This window comes from Brienomyrus brachyistius, chromosome 17 (genome assembly GCF_023856365.1).
Source record: "Brienomyrus brachyistius isolate T26 chromosome 17, BBRACH_0.4, whole genome shotgun sequence".
Taxonomy (NCBI): Eukaryota; Metazoa; Chordata; class Actinopteri; order Osteoglossiformes; family Mormyridae; genus Brienomyrus; species Brienomyrus brachyistius.
In genome coordinates, this window is record NC_064549.1 from 7,192,667 (window position 1) to 7,219,450 (window position 26,784).

Genomic DNA, 26,784 nt, shown 5'->3' on the forward strand with positions numbered 1-26,784 from the left:
ATTCCAAAGAAGCCGACGCATGTATTCTTTTTTTTTTTAGCCTTTATTATTGATTTGTCGTCATTTATCACTGAGCTATAAATAGGCAAAACTTAATCAATGGCATACTTTTTAGTAACATTTCAATTTGTCGATGATGAAAATGATTTAGATTATTGATGAATTCATTGCCGGACTAATTTTATTTAATGCTAGTGAAGAAGTTAAGAAAAAGCAGGAGAAACAGATTCTCACAATGAATGTTGTAATTGGCACGTTGCTTTATTTTGAAAACAGACAAAAGTTTCCCATCACATAGAATTGAACTGAACCATTTATTCACTCACAATTTTAACTCCTTATATATTTAAACTGAAGATTGCACTCACTTAACATGGAAAACAACCAGAGCAATTTTGTTGTTTTTGTTAATTCCTGCTTTAAATACAGTGCGGAATATTTTCAAATAATTTATTATGTCAAACTGTCATGACAACACCAACAACATCTAAAATAAGTCACTTTCTTGTTTTTATGTTTTTTTGTGACTGCCAAACATTTCTGTGGAGGCGTTTCCATGTGCTTTGGTTAAATGACTCGAGGGATTCATGTCCTGCTGACAAGCTGTTGTACTCTGCTGGGTTTTACGGTACTACACTCCATACTGCTCAAAATCCATTTCATCTTTTTTGTGTGAGGTGACCATCGTGAATCAAATATCAGTCGGTATTACAATGCTAGACACACTCTCAATGTTTAATATACCAACATTAGGGGTTGCTCTAATTTAGGCAGAAGAAATTTTGCGCCTATTTAATCAAATCATTACAATATGATGAACCTTAAAATTAAAAGGCTTTAGGTCTTGCTTGAGCCAAACACCTTCAATGGGAACTCCCCCAATTTTAGAAAATAACTGTCACACAAAAAAGTGAAAACAATTGAATAAAATGAATGGTCCTTACACTTAGAAGGCAGAATGACAATTCCTGTTACGCATAATTACTAATCTTTTTCAGACTTTGTCTTGGCTGGCCTGGTCTTCATCTTTATCTGTCTCTATTGGAACACTTTCAGTTGCTTTAGTCTCAACATCATCTGAAATGGAACACAAGAAAGAAACAAACATTTGTTCACAGTTTCCTTTGGTCCCTCGCTAATTTGCTTGCGCATCGCAACGGCACTTTCACAAATGTTTAAATGAATTCAAATTCATGGTTCATGGCTCTGTGGTTTAGGAATTTGCGTCTGCATCCAGAACATTTGTGTCACTGGTGGCCCCCTGGCAAAGGCCTTTAAACCCAAAAACTGTTCTTCAGTGCTGTAAAAATGACTGACCTTGTGATCTGAGCTCATGCTTTGCTCACACCTGTATATTTGTCAGGGCAAGACAGGATATATGGAAACAAAGGAATTCCTCTGTATTTCTGTTCGTACAAATAGCAAGTACCATCACTTATGCGTACCCTTAATGCATGCTAATTTTCAAAAGCAGATGCATTCGAGTTAGTAGAATGTCAGTGTGGCCCTTTTTGAATCTGGCCTCCTAATCATCCCCTATATCCAGCTGGTGAATCCTCTCCTGCCCCTTTACCATCTTAGCTATTGTGTGGTGAGCGTACTGGTGCAGAATGGACACATCACACCAGGTGGGTGCTGCACAGTGGTGGTGGATGAAGTGCCCCCCCATTGGGTGTCTTGAAAAACGTTTCAATAAATAACATTCATTCATTCACAATTAGACAAGAAACACATATTTTGTTCTGTTATAAACATCTTCGCATCACATGCTGTACATGGAGTGTGCATGTGTCCATTGTCCCCCCCCCCCTTCCTTTCTTTGTGCCCCCCGCGCCTCCACTGGCCTCACTGTTAAAGTAAGACTGGTTCTGGTCAGACATATTTGCAAAATACTGAAATCTAAAGTGCAGGGTTGCCAACTCATCTGGAGTTCATGATTTCAGATTTTTATATTTATGCATAAATCCTATGGAAAATTTAATTCAAATTTCAAATCAAAACTAGAAAAGGAAGTTTGTGAACAAACTTCATGTTGGCTTGAAAAGGCTAGCTATATGAAGTTGAAAAAAGTTGAAATTTTCCCATTAAAGACAATGACTGAATTCTGATTGGCTATTGGAGGTTACACCCACTTTTTCAAACCTGGAACCGCAGTCACTCACTGACCAACTATGCAATGTTTGGGGACCCTGCCACCTAAAATGTGAGCATGGGAACAGTTAAAATTTTCCCATTAAAGTCAATGAGTGAAATCTGAATGGCTGTTCATGGCTCCACCCCCTTTTTCAAGCCTTGGACCACAGTCACCCTTTGACTAACTGTGCAAAGCTTAGGGATCCTGCCATCAAAAATTTGAGAATGACTTAGATGATTTTCCCATGATTAAAATTTTCCCATTGAAGTCAATGAGTGAACCTGATTGGCTGTTGGTGGCTGCCTTTGGCTTTGAAGAGGTGAAACGTGATTGGCTGGAAGACCTGGAAGACCAGTTCCTTTACTGTGACCCCATGACTGTGTGATTCAAGTTTGGTGAGTTTAGCATGAACTCTGTAAGCAGTTTGAACTGGCAGCAGTTTGAAAATCCTCCCAGTATACGTCCATGAGAAAAATGTGGTGTTTGATGGGACATCCCAGTAAGATGGAGGGGGGGACAACTTAGAAAAGAACAAGCACATTCCACCACTTATGGGATGAAGAAGTGTGGAAAGTTTGATGGTTGTACTCCTTAAACTGTAGGAGGAGAAGCGTATAGCAATTGGGGGTGACAGCAACAACAACAACAACAATAATAATAATAATAATAATAAGCTGAAAAGATTAACAGCACTTTGGCTTTTTCTTGCCAACATAATTATTCAAGTATAAACCTAAAATTAGCTACATCACAAGTGTGGGAGCCATTTATATCTTTGGGGTGTATTATGGATTTTGGCCACAGGGGGATGTATTGCATGGGGTGGTCTGATCACATGAGGACAGGTGGGTATGTGGTCTCGTGAGGACAGGTGGGTATGTGGTCTCGTGAGGACAGGTGGGTATGTGGTCTCGTGAGGACAGGAGGGTATGAATGGGTGTTTTCCGCTTAGACGGGAGGATGGTGGAACTTGCTTCTTACCGTAGCACCTGTAAGGCAGCACGGTATAAACGGCACATTATACAGCACAAGTGTTGTAGGTTAAAGCAAAAGGTCATTTTTATGTGAACCGAAAATTTGGAATAAACGGGAACATCACCCAACTGCAGAGACCGCTTCCACATTGGTTATGTAAAGCTACGCTTTGAGAACACTTGGCCATCCATTCTTAGGCTTACAGGAAAGCCTCCGCAACAAATGTTGGGAGAGTTTGCAAAACGTTTCCAAGGTGATTTCCAAGGTGATTAAACTCATGTCTGTGTAGGTTCTCAGTCGTCCAGGACACGACAACTCGATTCGAGCACTTCGGGAACTTCTTTTGCAATTTCCTGAAGACGTTTCACCTCTCCTCTGAAAGGCGTCTTCAGTTATAAAAGTCTGATGGGGAGTTTCAGGTATCAAGCCCTTAAGATAAAACTTTTACATGCACATAAATGCATGTGCTGACTCACCTGACTAATCTCACACTGAAAATATCACTCCAGCCAACTGACCAAAGTTGGCAACCCTGTTGTTGCAGAGAGATGGGTGATGTTTGGAGAGTTTGCACTGCATGGTAGGTTACCTGGGACTTAGCCTTTATGCTTGTGTGGGGGCTTTAATTGTGAAAATTGAAGTTTGGTTTAATTACCTATAAATGAATTACTGGTTTTTCCAATGACTATAGCAATTTGCAATCTACAGTCCCACACAGTTATTTACCGCTTGTCTGTGTCTGTTTTTGTATGAAATGGTGCCCCAACTCCCACTTTTCACACTTACCATGTCAATAGTGTCTTTCAGGCTAGATAGATAGATAGATAGATAGATAGATAGATAGATAGATAGATAGATAGATAGATTCTATTACAAAGAGAAACTTAATAGAAACATGATGACCATAATAGAAAAGGCGGCAGGGAGCCAAGCTCACCTTTTTTGTCTGGAAGTTGAGCGTCAGACTCATTCTCCTCATTCTGGGACTTGTCTGCTATTGGCTCATCCTCATTGACAGCAGGCACATTGGCTTGTTTGAGTTCTTCCATTTCCTTGTTAGCATCTTGCTGTGTCTCCTTGGCTGCAGCTAACTGAGAAGATTCACTCTCATTAACAGTGGGCTTCTCTGTAGGAGAAGATACTTTTTCACCGGCTGCGGATTCCTCCTCCTCTTTGGCAGTTTCCTTCGTCTCCGTGGGCGCGTCTGACTTTGCCTCTTCTTTCGCTGGTTCAGAAACGGCAGCCTCGGGCTGAGAGCAGCCTGTTGCAGGGGTGTTAGTTGCCTTGTCAGGTTCTGAATTTTTTGGTTGGTTTGGTGTTTCCCTTTCTTCAGTAGTGCATTCTGTGGCCTTATTCACCACTGGGGAGCTTTTCTCTTTCGTTTCCCCTCCCTCCATCGCTGCCTCAGGGATGGCAGCACTTTCATCCTTCTTTTCATTCTTGAGTTTTTTTCGAATTATGTGTCCACGAAAGCTAGCCTGGATTTTGGTGGCGGCCTTGTGGGCTTTGTCTTCTGGTTTGTGAGCATCTTGTTCCAGTTTTTGATCAGGTTCTTCATTTTTCTCAATCTACAGAATAATAGCGTTCATTAAATTATAAAGCGTTAATTCATAAAATCAAGAAATGGCTTCAAGGCACATACAGAGGATTAATGTTTATTGTAGGATTGGCTCAGGATCTGTATTTAGTGCACAAATTAATCTGAGGTGTAATCTGCAACATATTGAAACATATAAGTGGTTATATGTGATAATACGATGAAAAATGACAAAAGAAATATTTTCTATATGTGACATTCATTTTTTATAGGTATTACTGCATAACTTTGGGATGGGAAGAAAGAACAGGAATTTGGTGAAAGGACTTCAGGACATTGGGATGAACAAAATTAAACACGCTATTAAATAAATACATACACACACACACACATACATACATGCAGCCAAGTCAGCATCAGCACAAAGAAAAATAAATGAGTTAGCCTGCAGTGAAAGTTAATGAATCATTTCATCACCTCACTTAATATCACCCTGAGACATCAAGCCATTTCATAAAGAATTTATGAATTCAGCAACGTATAAGGCACCACATGTATTTTGTTAGTTTAATGCACATTTTTTTCCCTGTTCATCAGTGTAAGTTTTTGGAAGGAAAATAAAGAAAATTGGAACGTAAAAAAAAAGTACATTTATACATATATATATATATATATGCATATACACACCAATCTCTCCACCGATCATGAACCACATATATACATATACACATATATATATGTACCATAATAGTCGTGCATTGCTCAGCTTGGCTGGGAGCTGTAATACGCCCCCATGCCCTGCCAGTTTGGGGAACACTAGCACTGGAAGAGCTGTCAGCATCCTCTTGAGTGCTCGCAATGCCGCGTCACACTCTTGTCCAGTGAAGTTTGGCCCCCTTTTCTGCCACGCAGCGGGCAGGTACTGTGAGATTGGTGCAGCCCCTCATAAACTGCTGCTAGGCACCAAGCCAAGAAAAATCCAGTGTACAGTGTTAGCCAGTCTCACATGGTTGTTACCTTCTCTGCTTTTATGGAAACACATCCATTACGCGGCCCAGGACTTGCACATACCTCTGGAGAAGCGAGCGCTTATCAGTGAAGCTTGACACCAGCCCTCCAAGTAGTGGCAAAGATCTCGAGGTTGGTAAGAGCACTGTCAACGTCTGAGGCATGTATCTGGAGGCCATATAGGCATACAATGCACTTGCAAGATAGTATGCCACTGAGTATCAACCTCTTGAAGTTGGCAGGGGCATTGCAGATCCCAAAATGCGTAACACTGCAGTGCTACAGCTTTTGTCCTGATCCCAGTCAGTGAGTGTCACCTACCGGTAGCTACTGCTTAGGTCAAGAGAACTGAAACAACTTGAACCCACTAGGAAACAAAGTGGATTATTTATGCACGTCAGTGGGTTATAGTCTGGCAGTGTGAACCTCCTTGATAATTAGCTATTTGCTGTATCCTTCTTGGAGAGTGGCATCTGGCAGGGATGTAGTCGGATTGACGCAGTGCTGTATGTGTTGATCAGACATTAGACCAGTCTGCATGCAGTCTCAATTACAGGCAGCGAAGACGTCAACCTGGGTGAGCAATAGTGCCTTCAGACTGGCTTCCTCACCTATAGTCAATCAGTAGCAGCTCCTCTGCCAGACAACTGTCACTGCCTCCCAGTACATCCCCAGAGCTGACCCTGGTAATGCACTGCCGAGCCTTTTCTTACCCCTGACTTTTCGTCTGGCCCTATAGCTGCCTGCAGTTCTACCTGGTTTGAGTTCTTGCTCCAGACAGTAGAAACTGAACCCATTCTCTGGTTCTGTCCGTCCAATGATCCCGTCGTAATGAACAGGGCTGGAGACTGCAGCTCAGGTGGTGCCCATCTTCTTCCTTGTGGTGTTGTTAATCTGGGCACGTCAGGCACACACAGTGGACAGGTCTTTCTCCATAATGCATGAGTCCTGGATATCTTACAACTCAACTCATTCAATGGCAAGTCATACATGAGGGCTTTTCAACTTTTCTACTGACCCTGGGTAAGGCTGTAGGCAGTGCTGCAGCCTATAGCTTCTCTTCCTTGGGAGCCAGCACACCAGGAGTCTCTGTTGCTAAAGTGCCTTTTACCGGCTCATTGCTTCTTCTTCTCTCCCCACTGATTTTGTTGCATGACCATGCCATTGCCCTTCAGATGCTCCTTGTCGGCATAGGATTAGCTCAAGAAGCTCTGCTTCTACTCCCATCTGCTCCAGAATACTTAGTATGGCAATGTAGACTTGCTGTGGCCGTCTTTGTTGCATGAAGGATTGCAGTGGCAGGTCATTCTGCATTTTGTCTGGGTAGTGGGGGTACGCAAGCATAGCCAGATCCTTTTCTGCCTTGTCTTGTCATTGGCTGGGATGGAGATGTGCGAGTTACATCAATATCAGGTGTGTGCCAATGTGCCACTGGAGGGCCTGCTTCAGCACAGAAAAATGCTGGTGGTCTTCCAGTCTAGGAGGATGTGTAGCTCTTTTTTCCTGGTTTAATCTTCGTTAAACCAGCCGCCATACTGCCAGGTGCAGTGGAGCCTCATACATCTCCCAGGGGTCCAACCCCAGTCCTCCACTGTGCACTCCCACCTTGGCAGTTTCACTGGGGCCATCCTCTTACTGTGCTACTGCAGTGCCATAGCCCAGCGGTCGGGCTTTTTTGTTAAAGTGGGCAGATGGAAGCCTTTCCTCAGTTTAATTGCACAAAATGCACCCAAAGGACTCTAATGTCATGAGAGAAAAAAATACTCCGCGTTCTGAGGAAGCCAAAATTGAGCACTTTTGGGTTTAATGGCAACATACCATCTGGAGAAATGGAGGCACTGCTCATTACCTGGGCAATACCATCCCTACAGTGAAGTTTGATGGCAGCAACATTCTGCTGTGGGCCTGTGTTTCAGCGACAGGTTGGGGCGAAGATTCATGTTCCCACACAAGAATGACCTGAAGCACACAGCCAAAGCAATTTAGGGCTGGATTAAAAAGAAATGCATGAATGTCCTGGAGTGGCACAACGGAGCCTAGCTCCAACTGAACATCTCTGGACAGGACTAAGATAGCAGCACATCAACGCTCCCCCTCCAAACTAATAGAACTTACTAGATATTGTAGAGAAGAAAGGGAGAAGATTCCCAGGCTTGCATCATGAAACACAAGGCAACTTACAGCTGTGATCACTGCCTAGGGTCCTTAAACGAAGTTCTAAAAGTACTTACTTTTAATGCATTTATAATCAAAGCTGTTTTGCTTTGATTATTGTGTACTGTGTGCATATTTGTGATTTAAAAATACATTTGATCCATATTAGAGTACAGCTGTTATGTAACAAAATCAGGGGAAAAAAAACTGAATGCACTGTAGGTTTATCTATATAGGGAATAGTGAATCAGTCATATATTTTGAATACATCCAGTGAGTCAAATTCACTGTTAACAATTTAAACAGCAGTAAAAAATGACAGGCACGCTATGTAGCGCACCTTTTATGGAAGCGATTTCCGAGACTAAGCAGTGAGCTTTTCCTGGAGTTTTTTGGGGCAGGATTTAATTGCACTGTATTTATTTCTGGGTTTTGTTGCGAGGATCCATCATCCTGTCGTCAGGTTTGCGGCTCGGTGAACCCGCTTCATGTTTCTGGCTTCCTGGTTTTAATTTGCCAGCTTCTTCTGTTGGGTTTTATATTTTTCATTGGCTGGCATCCTGTTTTGGTGTCTGTGGTCTTGGTTACCCAGAATTGTACAGCTGATGTACCATGGAACCACAAACTTCTTTCTTGTATTTCAACCCCATTTTCTGTTTCCTGTGTCCTAGTTATTGTTTTCTCCAGGGTGAAACACCTGAATCTGCATCTTGTACATCTCATCCTGGAGAGCCCCATTCAGTCCGCACTCTCAAGTCTTATCGCTAACCCGTTTCTGCAGAGCACTGTCCAGAAATATCAGGGGCCATTAGGAAAACATGGTGCTGTAGATGGTCTGTCTGGTTTTGCTGTGCCCTGTTTTGGCTTGTCAGATCCAAACGTGTTCTAACCAAAGACAAGTTGACAGGTTGATATGGTAGCTAACTGTGATTCCTTCTTTTTCTGCTACAGAAATACATTAGTGAATTAAAAAATAATAAATTGTCTTCCTGTTCTCTTAGGCTTGCCTTTACATGCCATACTCTCACAAGGAAGTTGCTATATATTAGGAATAAGTTCATTAAGCAATACGGGCTTACCTAACCCAATAAACACAAAGGTTTTTATGTCGTTTAAATTAAAATGCATTACCATATGTTCAGTGAAAATACAATTCTGGACAATATTATTGGCCTTGTATGTATAGTATCTTCAGAAATAACTGGAAAGTCACAATATTTAGTCATCAGGATATTTTAATTGAATGTGCATACATGGAGTTATACAACAAAAGGATTTCTGTTTCAGCTTACATTTAATGTTTTCACTGAGTAAAAACTGAATATGACTTGAACAATATTAAAGGTACCCTTCTAAAATACTTGGTTTCGCAACTCTTGGTAAATACCGACAATCATCATCTTGTCATCATCAATAAGCCTCTTACAGCTTTCGGTTATTAGAATTTCTGATTCTTCAGTTTTGGTTATCTGCAGAATTCACTTTACCAATGGCAAATTTCCAAATATTTTCAGTCAGATTGAGATCACTTACTCAGTGACACAGTCCAGCATTTCTGATTTCTTCTGTATTTTTGCTCATTGTCTTGCTCGGGGACCCTGTGATCTTTGATTCATGTCTACTTTCCTGGCACTGGGTTGGTCATTTCACTAAAATGTACTAGCGACCCTCCTTTTTCAGGATTCCCTCCAGTACAAGAGGCACCGAAGGAGAGGGATGACATTAAAGAACCTCCACCACATCTAACTACAGGTAAGATATTGTTTTATTTCATTTCATTGGCCTAGATATGCTGATCTACACTGTCAAAGACAAATATCGTTGTTTTATTGGTCCACAGAACATGTTTCCAGAAGGATTTTGGTTTATCTAGGTGGGTTTGGGCAAAGACCAGACATGTCTTTCTGTATTTGTCTGTGAACAGTGGGGCCCTCCTTGGCCTTCACCCATAATGCCCTTATTTTAATGTTTGGCATTTGGCACAGAACTCCAGGGCACTACCGGTAGTTCCAAGCTAACCTTAAGCTTTCCTGTAAGTTCTGTGTTGTTTTTCAACAGATCACACCGACTTTTGAAGACTTTACTTGTTCAATTTTTCACTTCACACCACAGCTGATGAGTCTTAATATGAGAATTAAACTTCTTAATAATATTGATTAATAACTGCGTTCAGGGGTGGCAAGTTTTCTGGGGTTAGCTTAGTACTTGTACTTGTTGTAAATGTATAAGTTTGGTGACTGTAAATGTAGTTTTTCTTAGCTATGCGCCATCTTCAAAAAGGAAATCAGAATTAACTTTTTTTTCTTATCTATTTCTTATCTATCATTGGTTAATTCGTGTGCTTATCAGCCATTGCAGGTGAGTCTAATTGTACTGCAAATGAGATTATAGCTCATCTAATCAAACTGATTTATTTCAAAGGGTGCCAATGACTGTGTCATGTCTGCTTTTTTTTACCATTTACAATTCTGTTGTTATAATTTTTTATTCTGTGCTGTTTCATATCCATATTGCTGTCCACTTTTTAAAAAAAATTCTTATGATATTGTACATCATATGCTAAACACAGTAGCAATAACGTTGATCTGTACTGTGTATGTTTCCATATGTTTCATGTCTAGAATCACTGACATAAGCAATCAACTATTGTGCTACATAGATGTTTTGTTAATTGTTCAGAGTGCATGATCTTCAGTAAACATACAGCATTTGGAGAAATGTGTCCTGGACCACTTCTTCACCCTCAATCAACAAATGACTGCCAGTAAGTCTACAGGTGCACTTTAAAGATACAATATAATTTAATAAATCTGTAAACCACACTTTTTCTTGAATGCACAAAGTCAACCTTTATGTTCCTTGGAGTATAATTATATACATTTATTTACTTATTTAGTAGAAGCCTTTGTCATCATGTAACTCATAATCAAAGAGCAGGGTCAGCCAGTCTGTGGTTACAGGTAACAGTGATATCACTCTGCAAGCCACAGGATTTGAACCAGTGACCCAGCCTATAACTCATAGTGTCACATACCATCTACAGGGCAAGAAAAAAAAAGGAAAAGAAGGAAAATGAAAAAAAATCTCATTTATCAGACTTGGCACATCAGAGTGGTCAGGATTTTACTTCCAAGTTTTTATTATATAATTTCTATATGATAATTAGGGGGCGGTGCTGCATGGTGGTGCAGTGGTTAGCACTGTTGCCTCACACCTCTGGGACCTGGGTTCAAGTCTCCGCCTGGGTTACATGTGTGTGGAGTTTGCATGTTCTCCCCGTGTCGTCGTGGGGTTTCCTCCGGGTACTCCGGTTTCCCCCCACAGTCCAAAGACATGCTGAGGCTAATTAGATATGCTAAATTGCCCGTAGGTGTGCCTGTGTGAGTGAATGGTATGTGAGTATGCCTTGCGATGGGCTGCCCCCCCGTCCTGGGATGTTCCCTGCCTCGTGCCCATTGCTTCCGGGATCGGCTCCGGACCCCCCGCGACCCAGTAGGATAAGCGGCTTGGAAAATGGATGGATGGATGGATAATTAAACAATTGTACAGTGCATAATTGGTGAAAATTGGTAGTGATATAAAAACTGTTTTTATATGTAATTTGTTTACATTTTATTCATTTAGCATTTCATTTAAGTAGTCATTCATTTGTTTGGTTCTTTATTGGATTATTGTGCTAGAAAACAAAAAATTTCACTCTAAGGGTAAATAAAGTTTTGTATTAGCTTGTGTTTTAATTATGCTAGACTATGAATATGGTCTCTAGGGGGCGCTAAAATCCATTTTATATTGTACAACCTCCAAATGGTACTAATTAAATATATATGAACAGTAACAAGCAAGTACATCTATAGTCATGTACAAGGTTGCTTTACTAAAAACAAAATTGTTGTATACCCTATGGCTGCTATCACTTGGAAGGATTTTGGATTCTGCTGGAGGATGATAGTGAACGTCTCTTACTAGAAAGTTTGTGCAAATTAGCCAGCAGGGGGCGCCATAAGCATTGATCTAGTTTCAAAATGATCACATATCAAAAAAAATATACGCTTTATGTATAACATAATGAAAATTAAATGTTAATTACTGAAATATAATGTGAGTTTAATAAATGTAATTCACACTGTGGTATTTGATAATTCATAGGAGCACATTGCTAGCCATATTTTAGCTGTGTATTTTCTTTTGTTTGTGAAAAATCATTAAGTATATAATCTAAATTTACAAAATATATTCCACCAGATGCCCTACTATTAATATCCAATGAACAACAAATTGAACCAATTCAATCAAAACATTCCATATACTCAAGTTATATATTGAAGTTTTGCAGTTTTACATTTGCATCGCAGGTGCATGACATAACACACTTTTCCTTTGTGTGTTTGTTCTCATCTATATGAAAGGAAATCATCCGCCTTGGAGGCCAAATCATTTTAATTCAAAAATAAAATCTACACCTTGATATATTAAAGTAATTTCTGCATTGTGTGTATACATAATACATAGTTTTAATAATTCCTGAAGGGTAATCTGATAAAATAAATGTCCTTTGAAATGTAGCCTTTTCCCTCAAGTACAAAAGTGAAAACATTTCTGACACTAAACAATGCAGGAGAGATGCATTCTGGGTGTTGAAATTAGGCAGGCATCCATGTGACAACCTGCAACCTACTTAAATCTCCAAAGACAATGTAATGCAATGAGGTAATTTCTTTTTCAGGAGGTGGCCCTTCTGGGTTCAAGCATAACATGAGACCAGGGTGAAAACAATGAACTACCTCGTTTATTTCACTTTTTATCATAATTTTTTTTCATGTTTAATATGCTGCTTGCTGGCTGCATTTTAGATTCAAAAAATTCAATTCATTCTTCATAATATATATATATATATATATATTTTTGCAGGTGCAGGATAAAATATTTTATACAGCTTTGTGAAACTGGCACAAATATACATATGAACATATATGCATTCCATATGCCTGTGTTTTGAATCGTGCTACGCTGGCCCTACCCTGCATCATACTCTTCCTCCTTTGTAATATCAGCAGGTGATAGGTGAGAAGGTTGGAGTGGACCACACCCATACTGCTGTGTGGCCACTTATACATTTATTTTTACATGCAGCCTAAAACGACATGTGAATTCCTTATTACTGATTCAAAAAAAATATTGCTCATTGCCAGATAAGATCTTTGGGGAAATTATTCAAAGGAAATAAAAAGAACACATTTTTATTTTTTAAAATTGTCACTAAGAAACCTATGAACTGTGTCCAACAAGGGAAAGCATTTACTAGTTAGCCTAATTGAAAGTAAAATAAGTAAAATCCTGCTTTATAATCTTTTTCAAAATATTAGTTTTTTTTCTCACCAAAAAAAAAAGGAGATATTTTCTGTTACATTAAACAATACACAGTATTAGTTTATTGATTATTGCCTCAGTTTATGCATTGTGTGCTTTGCATTAAATTGATGGGATCACTCTGGATTTATAATGTGACAAAAATGAGATGGAATACTCCCAGTAGGGAGAAGGGATGCAGTTTGCAGTAAATGCCCATACGTTCTCAGCTTGACTGGGCTCTTGCCGAATGAGTCTGCACTGTGTCTACCACACCCTTTCTCTGAGCTTGCTTCTGCAGAAGAAGAAATTCAGATGGATATTACACTTCCGGAAGCAGCGTTTTTAAATTTTTTTAATATAAATGTCTTATCAATGTCTTCTAAATATTGCAGCATGTCATTCTTATATTTTTAACACTTACAAAAAAAAATTATGTCTGTTTCAGGAATATTACCCTTGCCATTCCTTACTAAATGTCTAATTTTACTTCAACAAAGGCAGCACAGTTGTATCAAGCACCCCTTTAGACTACAATAATCTGCAACTGTGCATTTTTAATTTAAAAACCAAATCAAGCAAGGCAATATTTTCTAAATCAGAACTGGAAGCCTGCACGCGAGTAACAAAATGAATAAATATGATACCTTTTCCTCACATTATATGAGCTCACCCAAAGAGATTTTTTAAAAATACATCCAATAAACATTGTTGAAACACAACAACATATATTGAATATGAGAAGAAAAAAAAGTATCATCAATAAAATGCAGTGCCGTCTGCTCATGTTCTGATGAGATATGTATTGGCTGCACAGTGATGCAGTGCTAACACGATGCCTCACCCATCCTCATAAAAATCTGGAAATGACTCATACTAGGTTACATCTAAGCGAGAAGGCAGGTATTCCTGAAGGCTTTGGCCATTGTTTTATGATATCTACAATAATTTAAGACAGTGGACATAAAATAGAACCAAGACAATCGGTGATACTAGTTTTCTAATCAGGAAAAACCCAATAATTAATCTAGGTAAAGCACACAGCAAACGCTACATAACTCTTACAACGCTCATTGACACAATCTTCTAAGACACGCCCTGATGCTTAGAGAAAAAAAAAACGTTTCTTTTAAAGTGCCTGAGCCTCTGTTAGATCTGAATGGTGATCAACTGAAAAGTGTGAACTCCGTAACATCTGTGGGCACAATAAAGTTATCCCAGGTGATGAGACCCATTTCAGAACCTAAAACAGTAATGATCCCATCAAGGCAGTAATTCATTTTTTTTTTTTTCATTTTTTTTCTCCTGAGACTTTTTTCTCCTGCCCAGCTTGTTGCCAGAGGAACCATAGTTTGATCTGATTCCTCCCTTTTCCCTACAAGATCTACAGCACTTAATGTGACCATTTTTTTACTATTTTGTATCACTGAATCACATAATAATTATCGCCATTATTTTTTAATAATAATAAAAAGAATAATAACAGCAATACTAATAATAATCAAACTTTTGAGCACAATTTCTCAGTGCCTGCCTACAGTATTACAAGAGTATGAGTATATCAGCAAGCACACCTAAGCCGACTACACCCTTAATACTGGCCACCCCAATACTTTTCATTTATTTTCTGCATGAATTGGACTTCATTTTAGAAGAGCTCCTTCATAAGGATGGATGGCGTGTGTATGAAAAAGCACGGACACTCACAAAAGATTGCAGGCATCATTAAAACGGTGAAAATCACAAAATAGGGCTAGATGTATGCTGCTTGTCAAAGCGTGTTCATTATCATAATTAAATGAGCTAAGGTGTGTCAGCTATAGAACACTACACCCAATGGAAATTACAGTAGAATAAAACAGTGAATAACCGTGTCTAATCTCATTCAAGCCTTTTCACACACAATGAAATGCATAATACAATGATGGACGTATTACAATGATGGGAAAAATGAAAAGAAATATATAATAGAATATATAACAGAATGAGACAATTACCGGTTTTGTTCTTCTAATGCAGCACAGCATGACTATAGTATCCTCTTTCTTTTTCCCCCTTTTCTTCGTTCCTCTTTTTCTTTTTAATTCTTCCTCTCCCGCTCTCTCTTTCCCTTCCTCAATCGCACGCTCTCACACACACACACACACACACTGGCTGTATCAGCAGCTGAGATGCCTAATGCTTTTACTCATCACAATTTGCACACGCGCTCACAAAATCCGCCTGGCCGCACCTCACCGTGACTTACTGGCTTACAATGACTGCAAGTCCACCCTCAAACCTCCTCCCCCTCCCTACACCCGCTACCCCTCCTTCTGGCTGAAATAAACCCACCCACCTCCCCCTCCTCCATCTCCTCAGTCCTCACGGTAGCTTCCACAAGCAGAAGCCATAACCCCACCCTGCCTTGTTCCCCTTATGAATGATTGAATACCTCCAATCTGACCACAGAGAATACCAATTTTGTCGGCTTCCCTTTTCTTCCTCGCTGGGTGTTGGCCCAGCTGAACGAATTCTTAAAGGAAAAACATTTCCCTGATTATTTTCTGATAATTCACATGCATCAGCACCTGCTTACACTGAAAAAAGAATCCAAATTACACGCACGCACACATTTTTAAATAATGGTGTCACTTTTTATCACTTTAATAGCAGACCTTCAAGACATTAATAAATCAGTAAATAGAGCAAATACCCGAAGGATAAGGGTAAAGTAATTCATTGTCTAGAACAAATGTAAAAAGGCTCAATACAGTGTTTATGTTAAATCAGCATCCTTGCACTTACATGTGGAGATACATACAGATTCTTAGAAGCAGAACAGGGTGTGGCCAGGAAGTGATCTCTCTGTGCTGTTCTCCCTCTGGATTTTTACTGCCTGTACCATGATAGTCAGGCACAACAGAAGCCCCCACCCCCTCCTCAGTGAGAGAAAAAAAAAAACATGCCCATATAATTATAACAGGGATTGCACCATCTAAGCCATTTTCTTCCCACTGTACTGGAATAAATTTTGGCCTGGAATCATTTTTCCTTAAAATTATTGTTTTAGCAGAGTGAATTAAATTTGTGATTGATAATGATCATTTGCATAGCCAATATTTGCTTTTATTTCTGAAGTCAGAAATAGCTACTAATATGTATATAAAATATTGTATAAGAAATAGCATCTTAAAATCAAATAAATATACACAACATTCGCATTTTATAGTAATATTTATATTTAAATTTAATATTTCTTAAAATTTTTAAATAGCTGGAATAAATGTAAGGACCGGATTCCATTACACTACATCTTCATTTATTTATCACTTCATTTATTTATCAGACCCTTTGTACTGTTTATGAGGCAAATATTACATTTCTAACAAGCTAATTCCAAACCCATTTTACACTTACTTTTGTTGAAATCTCACTATTGAGATAGAAATATACTTCTAATAAAGTTCTTTCTCCCGGCTTTTAAAATCATCATAAGCATCCTTAATACTTTTTTGCAAACCTAATTTTTTTCTCCCCTAATTTCCCCATCCCACTTGATTTATTTCAATCTCTTTGATTTGGAGCTACAAATTCTAGAACAAATTCTTAGATAATTCTCATAGGGATTTGATGTAAAATGGTTGCTATTATTTGTTTCCAAATCTAAGTACGGGGTGTTTTCTGGACAGTGGTGTCTGTTAGGTGGCCGAGTCACTGCATGAGGTGTTTGGGTCAAACATAGGGTGAAGCCCCCCCTAGAAGAAAACCCCCCATTTTACAGTATGGTCTCTTTGCCTTTTTACTAATGCAAAATGTTGGAAATTTTTTTCCAATGAAATAATTGCATGGAAACATCCCCAACCCCTCAACTGTTGCATCCGTTGGTAACAAAAACTAGACCAAATGATATATAAATGGGCAACATATTGTTGCCTTAATTGAATGATTCTGGATTGTATTTGAGCGCCCCTTTTTAGACAAATTGCTGTGTGAAATGTCAGTTTTCATAAAAGCGACCTCTTGGATGTAGCCCAGTGCTGGTACAGTAAAATCCAGTTATAACGGACTTCAAGGTACCTGGCAAAACAGTCCGTTATATCCAAAGTCCGTTATATCCAGAGTTGCTGGATGCCCAGAACACAACCACAGGACACCATTTACTCATGCCACACCCCAGCAGACACACTTGTGGTATAAATTATTATATTGTGCCTGTAGTAATCCAACTTTACCTGACCAGATGTGTGACTATTAATAATCCCGACTATGTATTTGCACTGGATATCACCGGCACGCCACGCCTTGTAGGCGGAGCCTGCATGTCCGTTATAGCCGAACAAAACTACAGCTAAAAGCCTCCCTGGGGACCAAATTGTTTGTCCGTTATATGCAAGTCCGTTATATCCGATGCATTTTCTGCATGTTCTTAAAGGAGCACGGCTGGGACCAGCGGACCTTGTCCGTTATAGATGATATTCCGTTATAAGTGAGTCCACTATAACAGGATTTTACTGTAGTAGCCCCAGCTCCAGAGATGACCAGTGCAAGATTTGTAGTTTGGGGATGTTCGAATTACGTCTTCATTGACAATTGCTGTATTTTATAGCACAATCTTCCTGCCTGCCACAGGCTTGAAGAGATCAATGTTATAAACTGGGAGAGGAATGATAAATCAAATGTCAGAATTAGGAGACAACAAGAAACCCGAGAAGGAGAGAGTTTTGGAGTAAAAGGATACTCCTTAAGGGCACATGACAAAACGGTTTTCCACCAAATGGACAGCTGAAAGTCTGCCGGCTGAGCTGAATTTAGGTAGGCCGGAAATGCTCTCCTCAAGCAGCGTGTATTCTATGACATTTGAACGGATTGCTAGAGACAACCACCATATACAGGGCTTTTGGAGTATCTGGGTAAAGATAGAAGGTTGTTTGACGATAGTGCATCTGAGTCTTCAAAGTCTCTTCCTGTGAAACTTGTCTAAGATGGACACTCTTAGCAGGGGATGACCAAATGAAGCTGCATGAACCAATCACTGTATTTTCTGACACCACTAGATGGTGCTCTGTATTCAAAAAAGGGCTTAATTCATGCCCCCAAAGCAAACCAAGAACGCCATCTAGTGCGGCTAAAAATACAGAAAATGGTCCATGAAGCTTCCTTTGGCCATAACTACTCTTAGCCACAGCACTTTGTTCAGACTTCTGCTGTTTTCAGGTTGTTTTCACAAGCTATTTTCAGGTTCCAATTTTCCAATTTTGAAATCGAGAAGTATGCAAGGGTGGCATACAACCTGCACAGTAGCTTCTGTCAGATAACTTTATCATTCACAGTAATTAAAGTATGGTTTCTTTGCTTCTTAGGGCCATACCAGGTAGGAAACAGGAGGGTCAGGCAGACATGGAGGATAGCATATGAGGATTAGCTTTGTTCAAAACCACTTAATTCATTCTCTCCATCTGGACACAGAACCAGAGATTTCCAATACTAGGTATTACCCCAGGCGACAGTTTAATAAAAAATTTAAGCGAATTGAGTACCATCACATATGAGCTGGTCAGGAGGCAGCAGAACCCTTGAGGCAGTTATCCTCCCAGTTGTCCAGGGCTGAGGGCAGGGAGGATATAAGCCACTTCTTCTGCCTTGACCTTCTCCCCAGCGGAGGCTTAAATCTGCACCAGGGAAGAGAGTCCTGCCTGGTTTGGGCAATAAGTGGCCACCTGCCGTACTCTATCCATGCTCCACGTGCAGTTGACCATGAGAAAACCATGATTACCTTTTATTTCCATGGTGCTGATCTCAGCCTGCTGGTCGATGGCCGATTCCTGGCAGAACTCTGCATTACACCGTATAAAATAAACAAAAGTGAGTTGAAGATAATATGCCTAATTTTGCTTTTGAAAACATTATATTACATTCATTATATTAAGTTAATGTAAATATTGACCAATGGTAACCAATTCTATGCATGAATTTAGTTGGATTCTAATGGATATAGTGCCATGGTGCTGTGTGTGGAGTTTGTATGTTCTCCCCGTGTCCTGCAGGTAGTCTGGTTTTCCCCCATAGCCCAAAAACAAGGTGATTTGGAGTTACCAAATGGCCTGTAGGTTTGAATGGTGAGTGTGCCGTGTGACGGGTTGGCGCTACATCATGGATTGTTCACTGCCTTGTGCCTGTAGCCTCCAGGACCGGCTCTGGACCCCCCACAACCTTGACTAGGACAAATGGTCATAGAAAATGGATGGATGGATGGATGGATGGAGGGAGGGAGGGATGGATGGATGATGGATGGAAGGATGGATCATACATGTTGCTGATAGGTGCAAATAAAATTATATTCTCAAATCATGTTCATATACTTCTTTAGTAACAGAAATATTTTATGAGATATATTACTCCAGATGCATATGGTAACCGTGCCATGGAGTAAAAAGCAGGAGATTAGGTCGCAGAAATGCAGAGTGTGATAAAGGCTGGGCAGTGCTGCAGTCCTGGATTTGTAGTCTTTATGTTGGATGACATACAGTGGTTCAGATATGAAGTATCACTGAAACTCTTCTGGTTTTTATCATCAAATAACCTCAGATGTATGAATCCATTCCTTGGTATCTCCTTGCTCTTCAGCAACTACAGCTCCAACATCACCCTTCTCCTTAATATGTTTCCTAGCAACAACAACAGACCAATGTCCTCTCCTCCCTCTGTGCTGTAATGATGGCATCTCAAAACAGGGTGCTCACAGATCTGTTACTCCATCCTTGTCATGCTTAAGGTCGTCTGACCATTAGTTTATTTCATAGATAAGATTTGTCTTACACACTCATTGATTTTGCAACCACAGAAGCAATAGAAAAACTTAAGGCATATAAAACATGGTAATTGATTGTCACGTTTGAGGTTTCCTTTACCAACAATGTGGTGGTCATAAAAGGTATATTCAACAAGCATAACATTTATTGTAACAGAACTGTGTACAGGAATGTGATCGGCACAGATGTGAATAAGGGAAGTTTTGAAGTGTAGAAGTTCTTACTGGAAATTAAATACATGGACATATTATTCTTACATGCAGGGGTACTGCTAGAGATTTTGGACCCCTGTCACTCAGGGACCCTAGGAATCATCTTACAACTCCCCCCCCCCCCCCCCCCCCCCCCACACCTTCCTGTATATACTGTACCATTCTACTCTGGATTTGTAGATAATATACAACATCTCCTCTCATTTTTTGAAACCTACAAACATCAATGCATCTTCAGGATATATTTCTTTTATATTATTTTCTATTCATTTTAGCTTTTTCGTGATATGGGTCTTGAAGTTCTCAGTTAACATACATTTTATTGACTTCAGTCATCAGATCATAAGACAGAATACCCTGAGCTGAACTACAGCTACCCAAGACCTCAAACTAGAAAACAATGCACTAGATAACAAAAACCATGTGACCACAGGCCCGATATCAGCCAACCAAAACCATGAAACCAGAAACAGAATTCCATCAAGCAGAACCGTAAAACTGAAAATAAGAAGCTGGCAACCAGACAATAAACCTGAGGTAAAATTAAAACTGGATTAAATCCAGGCTCACCCCTGAAACAAGAATCCTAACAGAACTTAGTGCCCAAATACAGAAGGTGAAGGCAAACATGAGCCCCAGAAATGCTAACTACTCAGTTTAAATCTAATTTGGAGCTTAGCGGAATCAGATCCCAATGCAGGTGTAGCAGCTCTATTCACAAAATGCTGGTTGTTGTTCAAAAATATTAATGCAAAAAGACCTGTTTTTTGGAATACAGACAGGTATGTTCATATCTATTGTGTAAAAGCAGTTTGTCAAACACCTGATCACCCTTATTGCTTATTACTGTGACTTGCTTTGTTGTTCACTGTCTATGATGCTCTCTGTTGACCATTTAGAGTGGCATTTATATTAATTTTGTTGATTTTCTATTGCAATTTAAAGTGCGCAGTCATTTTCTTCAGGTTAGCCACTTCTGTAGTTATCTTTGGGATGAACCTCAAACACGTCACATTACCGTAAGTTTTAATCTGTAGGTTTCACATTCTTTTCAGTTACATGGCCCCAAATTGCCAGACGATTTACAGATGCCACCCAAGCATAAAGGTCTATTTAATTAATCACTCTTTAATGATTTGCCGTAATAGCTGTAAATATGTGCAAATATAGCGAAGGCTCACATGATGCATTTTGATCAGGTACGGGATGTTGGTAGATTTTTTTGTTTGGTGTCTTTTTGTTTTTTTTACCTTTGCCTAAGCAAACCACCATTAAATTTTTATATTTGTTTTTATTTTGAAAATGAGACGAAATTGATTTGTTCCTGTCAATAGCAGTGAGGCAAAGAAGCCGAACATGACAAAATCCATATGAAGCACTGGAAACGTGCTAGAAGGCGTGTAATGGAGAGGCAGATTGCTGCAGCCAGGAGCATTGAGTGCGGGGGCAATGTTGAATGGGAGGGGCAATGTCAAGTAGGAGGGGCAATGTCAAGTAGGAGGGGCAATGTCAAGTAGGAGGGGCAGTGTCAAGTAGGAGGGGCGATGCCAAATAAAAGGCACGATGTGGGAGGTGTTTATAACGAGGAGCATGTTATCATCTAATACCCCAACCCTAACCCTGGGTATATACCCCTCCTACCCCTCATGATAATCCCCTCCTACTTGACATTGCCCCTCCCACTCGACACTTGGTTCCCAGCTACCTGCTGCAGTGATATATACTTGGAGTAATGCATAATACAAGCAAAGCTGTAAGAGTGGTTGTTGGTGGACGATAATCCTCCATTCCTATAACACGATTCTGTTAAAGACACAGCCAAGTAAAACATGTCAGACCCATATCAAACACCAATAATTCTTCTTCTTATTTACTATCAAATATATTCATATGAATAAATATTCATTATTAGATGTGCATAACCAGGATCACTTAGGTATACCATACAAAACCCAGAAGGATTTATACTGAAGCATCTTAGGTTTTGTTATCATACAGAACCTTGAAATTCTTACCTGCAATGAGCAGATTATCAGGTTCTCAATGATTACATGTCAAGACTTTTCAGAACAGTAATTTAAAAAGAACAGTTCACTGCTAAAATGTATGAAGTGCAAGCAATAATAAGCAGGCTTTATGTAAAATACAATACTGATGGCTGTACCTTCACTGTTACTGTGATCGGCTTACTTGATGCTGTTGGTTGGCAGGTACCATGGCAACCGTTTTGTGCACTGTGACTCTAAAGAAATGCCGTAACCATAGAAACTGTCAGGACCTGTGGAAAGTGGGTGAGAATTTTTATGTGAGGAACAGCCACTGCTTAATAGGTTTTGCCTACTGATTGCCTAATGCAGAATGGTCTCTTATCTTATTGTTTCTGTAATAAAAACCACATTCTTAAGCACAATATGATGAATTGTCTGGCAGGATACTAGAAGCGTAATGATGATTCAGTCTGTGAAATGGGGTTTGGTGAAAAACTGACAGTCATTTTAATTCAAGGAATAAATTCTTGTATTTTTCGACATGGTAGCATTTATGGGGAAAAATAGTCAGGTTTCTAAAAGGGATTAGATAGCAGCTGAGAACTAAATATCTTCATTATATTGGATTTAAAATGTTTAATTATAAAATTTGATATGAATATTATACCTAAACAAATTTACCTAATTACTGCCTCCCAGAAAAATATGACAGTGTTAGAGAAAAACCATTAATAGAACCAAGGCCATAACTTTGGGTTGGGCATTGGGGGGGGCTTGAGGTCTCCATAAATTTAAGGGGTCCAGCGGATTGTATTGGCTGGTTTTGATTATTGGGGGATGGGGGGGGGTTACAACCTCCCATCCTCCCCTTAATTTATGCCCATGACTAGAACAACAGCTGGTGGTCTGGTAGATGATATTCAAATTGAAATCATATATTATCAGTTGTACATTTTCAACAAATGGGACAGAAATGACAGTATCCACAAACGAAGACATATGCCATTCTATCCAACCAAACATATCAGGGGATGATTCTTCAAAATTTGGGTTCTACATTCTGCCACAGGCATTATATATAGCTGGAGCCTGCAACACCCTGCAATCCATTACTGGATGAGCAGCTGTGGAAGATGGATGGATGGAAATTTGGGACTACAGAATAATTTTAATGTTATACACTACTGTATTTGCACAAATAAGTTTAATTTCATTTTATCGTGACAATTACATCTGTGTCATTTCACTACTCCCACCTCTACTCAGCTGGCCGATTTATGGCAATTATAAAAACACTGCAACAGAGCGTTTGGGCAAAATGCTAGCTTAAAGTGAGCTGAAACTGAATGCTGATTCGCCCACCATGAAATGTGAAAGGTGCTGCTTGCTTCAAAAACATTTGTTGTCACAGAGACAAAGGTCTTGCAAGTTAGGATCCAGCTGCAGATTTTGATTCCAGAAGATGAGTCAGGTGCATAGAAATGGGAAAAATCCAGAACTGCAAAACGCATAATCAAGCTAAGGGTCATAAAGCAGAGAATCCAAAAGCTCAGACAGTGATTTAAGGAAGAGAGATAAGAGACACTTCACAATATTGTGAGAGTCCCAAGGGATTTAGTATGCGTCACAATCAGGAACCCAAACAGTCCATTTTTGTGCATTGGCAATCACTGATGATTCCTGGCCATTTAATTTGAGGCCTGAGATGAACTGACAATTGTTGAAATTTACTATGTAGCAAATATTCTGGCAGATTTATTAAGATAACAGCTTTAGTGTTTCCTTTCTGGCAGGGAGATGACTACAAGGTCCAGTACTGAGGCCCTTGCCGCTACTCTGTGGCAAACCTTATATCAGTCTCATCCTTTTCTTTGCTATTTCTTTAACCATCATTGTCTAGCTCAATCTCCTCTGCATAAGTTTGAAAATCATTGCCAGATTTTTCAACATCATTGACTCTGTACATTTCCTTCGCATGCAAGTAGCAGATGAAAGTACATAACTATTTTTCTGTGATCATGAATTAGTAAATGAATAAATGTATGTAAATAGAATGAATGATGGGAAGAGAGAGACATTGCATCTGCAATTCAGGTCAATAGTGGTCTCAGAGGAGGTGAACTTTAACCGCACTGAAATGATTATGTTGATCATCATGGAGCACATGAGAAGACCTGAATAGGTCCAACGGTAGGCCTATATCCAGTTCTTCATCCTTGGAGGAAGTTCTTGTCTTCCTCTGAACGATTCCTGCAAGTGTGTGGCAAAGACTTTACAACATGTTTGGAAAGAGTGGGCTCACTGGACTGTCGGGTCTAACAACCCATGTATCCTACATTATCCTGCTAAAATAGTGGCAGCCTTCCTGTTAGCTCACTGTTCACAAAGGAGAGGGTCTCAACCCAACCCAGAGGTAGAAATTGAGAGAGACTATTGATGGCTACTAGAATGTGATCTCCAGCCTCCCACGTAACACCCACCTTATCAACTCCACATCAAAACACTCCTGGCGTCCTTATCTGATGAAGACCCTACAGAATCCCTAAGGCATTTTAATAAGCAGTTGACGAGGTTGAGAAGATATGGTAGCTTGTGGATGAACTGGTGGAGTGTCTAGGTAAGACCTGTTTCATGCCCATCCTAGACCTCACAAAAGGCATGCCTAGCGGTCACTGGCAGTACCACATCCTCCATTTTGGGTTCAGGGGAGCACCTGCCACCTTCTAGGGAGTCATGGACATCATATTTGCAGTGGCCGAGATGGCTTTCAGTGTGAATCCTGCAACCGGCCTGCCAGATCTTGGAAATGGAGTTTAGAACTGGGTCTGTGGACATGGGTTCATCTATGGGAATTGGCTAGGCTTTCAAACGTGATAAGGCAGTTGCAGAACAGTCAATGTGGTTCTGATGGACTTGTATGAAGTCTGGGTGGAGGATGTGTCTTTCAAAACTCCAAGAGTACTCCCCTTAACCTTCTCAGTTCATGAGGGTATTTAAGTCAGCCTCCTCTATGATAGGAGCCTAGGGGCTCCCTAAGGGCTGGTTATATTCAACGCTCACAACGCGTCCGCATCATGGCCGCAGTGCATTTTCTGCACTGATTCTTCACGTCATTTGTACACCTATGTGAGGAATTAACACTGCGCGTACATGAGATGTACCACCAAAAATCTTAGGTGCAGTATGGTCAACTTCTGTCATGGAACGTGACATCAGCAGTGCAGTGTTTGTGAGAAACATCGCCATATCATCCCTCCCCAATACATAATGCTAATTGTCTCCATGATTATGAAAGCATTGCACAATCTAATCAACTAAGTTGATTTTTGAAGGTTTGGTTTTCATTTAGCTTAATTGTGATTGTTTTAATTTGCCTAGTTTGACTAGCACTTCAATATATAGATACATATATATTATGGCCAATTATTTTCCCTTCAGTCATCAGCCATTATTTTGCTTTTCAGATATTCGATTGATCTGTATTATAATTCTTGTGGTTACAGACACTGGAGTTTCCTAGATCGCCGACACCCAGCAAATTGTTGCCGGCTTCTCCTCCCACCTCTGAGGACAGTACATCAAGCCTGTCTGTGGAGTCTGACAGGCAATTGACAATGAGCTCACCCACAGGACAATCAAGGAAGAGGAAATGAACACAGAACATCGATCCTGTTAATGCTGCTCTTCTACAGAGGTTGATGGCCATAGACAAGGAGAATCGTACTTCAGAGAACATTTATGATGCGTTTGGCATTTACCTTATTTCCAGAGGAAAAAAAAAAAGAAAATCTCAAGCGATGCTGTTGCACTGAATCAGAAATTTAAAGAAATTGCTTCAACTGAGGGGGGCCTGAATTAGAAGGAACACAGGAAACACTGGCTGCACACATATCCTGCAAGAACTGAATTGGATTTTCTGTCTACTTTCCTGTAGTGGGTTATCTACCTGACCAACAGCTCAATTAAACCATCCAGATTAAGTTCTAAATTTCAGCAGGCTAATGCTTTTTTTGGGTTCATCTGATAAGCCTTTGATAATAGGTAGACAGCAATCAATTCCTGTTCATTCCAGACACTGTTGGAAGCAACAATGCAGAGTTCTATAGAATAAGCATAGCCCAAAAGCCTTCCTGACGCAGGATAATCAAACTTCAAGCTCAAAAGATGAGAAAAGCCATGGATATCTTTCATTTCCACCCTATGTCATTCCAACAGGCAGTTTACCGGGCCAAAGTTCATCCTGTTAGTAAGGGCATGATCAATGTATACCAGAGTCAAATTCTGGAAGGGTTAGCAGATGCTAGCACCTCTGTACCAAGCATCCATGACATTTATCCAGATTCCCATCACAGTTAATTAGGGACAGTCAAACAAGCATCAGTACTTATCACTAAGTTTCCACAATTCAGAGATCTAGTGTGATAGGTCATGCTGGGAAATAAGCACCAGACCCAGTTTAGACGTACAAATTACAAGTCTAAACCTGTCTGGGTATATTTCCTTAGCTTGCTCTTCTATCACAACAACAGGATGGAGTTAAAAAATAGAAATTATTTAACATGTCTCTCAAGACAGTACACCGTCTCAGGTATAAAGGCAGAGCCTGAATTCTGCACATCCACATGGCCAGGTTTCCTGC

The 26,784-nt window shown here is 39.9% G+C and overlaps 1 protein-coding gene and 2 long non-coding RNA genes across 3 annotated transcripts; 1 reads left to right on the forward strand and 2 right to left on the reverse strand.

Annotated features, from left to right (window-relative positions):
• Positions 1–242: 242 nt before the first annotated feature.
• Positions 243–15,429, reverse strand: gap43 (growth associated protein 43). Its single transcript, XM_048981989.1, has 3 exons — positions 15,152–15,429; positions 4,047–4,677; positions 243–1,077 (listed from the first exon to the last, which is right to left on the reverse strand). Exons 1-3 carry the CDS (start codon positions 15,179–15,181, stop codon positions 995–997), a joined length of 744 nt encoding a protein of 247 aa, XP_048837946.1. The 5' UTR covers positions 15,182–15,429; the 3' UTR covers positions 243–994.
• LOC125712201 (uncharacterized) lies at positions 3,560–25,789 on the forward strand. The gene is made up of 3 exons (XR_007383211.1): positions 3,560–3,689; positions 9,489–9,560; positions 25,649–25,789. It is a non-coding gene; the product is annotated as an uncharacterized LOC125712201 (long non-coding RNA).
• Positions 18,488–20,252, reverse strand: LOC125712200 (uncharacterized). Its single transcript, XR_007383210.1, has 3 exons — positions 19,230–20,252; positions 18,910–18,969; positions 18,488–18,805 (listed from the first exon to the last, which is right to left on the reverse strand). It is a non-coding gene; the product is annotated as an uncharacterized LOC125712200 (long non-coding RNA).
• Positions 25,790–26,784: the final 995 nt, after the last annotated feature.

What these genes read in the sequence shown, in the direction of transcription:
- gap43 (XM_048981989.1), bottom strand. Translation starts at nt 15,181, where the DNA reads ATGCTGTGCTGCATTAGAAGAACAAAACCG. An exon ending in GCATTAGAAGAACAAAACCG is followed by an intron (nt 4,678 to 15,151) that starts GTAATTGTCTCA and finishes ATTATTCTGTAG; the next exon opens with ATTGAGAAAAATGAAGAACC. An exon ending in TCAACTTCCAGACAAAAAAG is followed by an intron (nt 1,078 to 4,046) that starts GTGAGCTTGGCT and finishes GTTCCATTTCAG; the next exon opens with ATGATGTTGAGACTAAAGCA.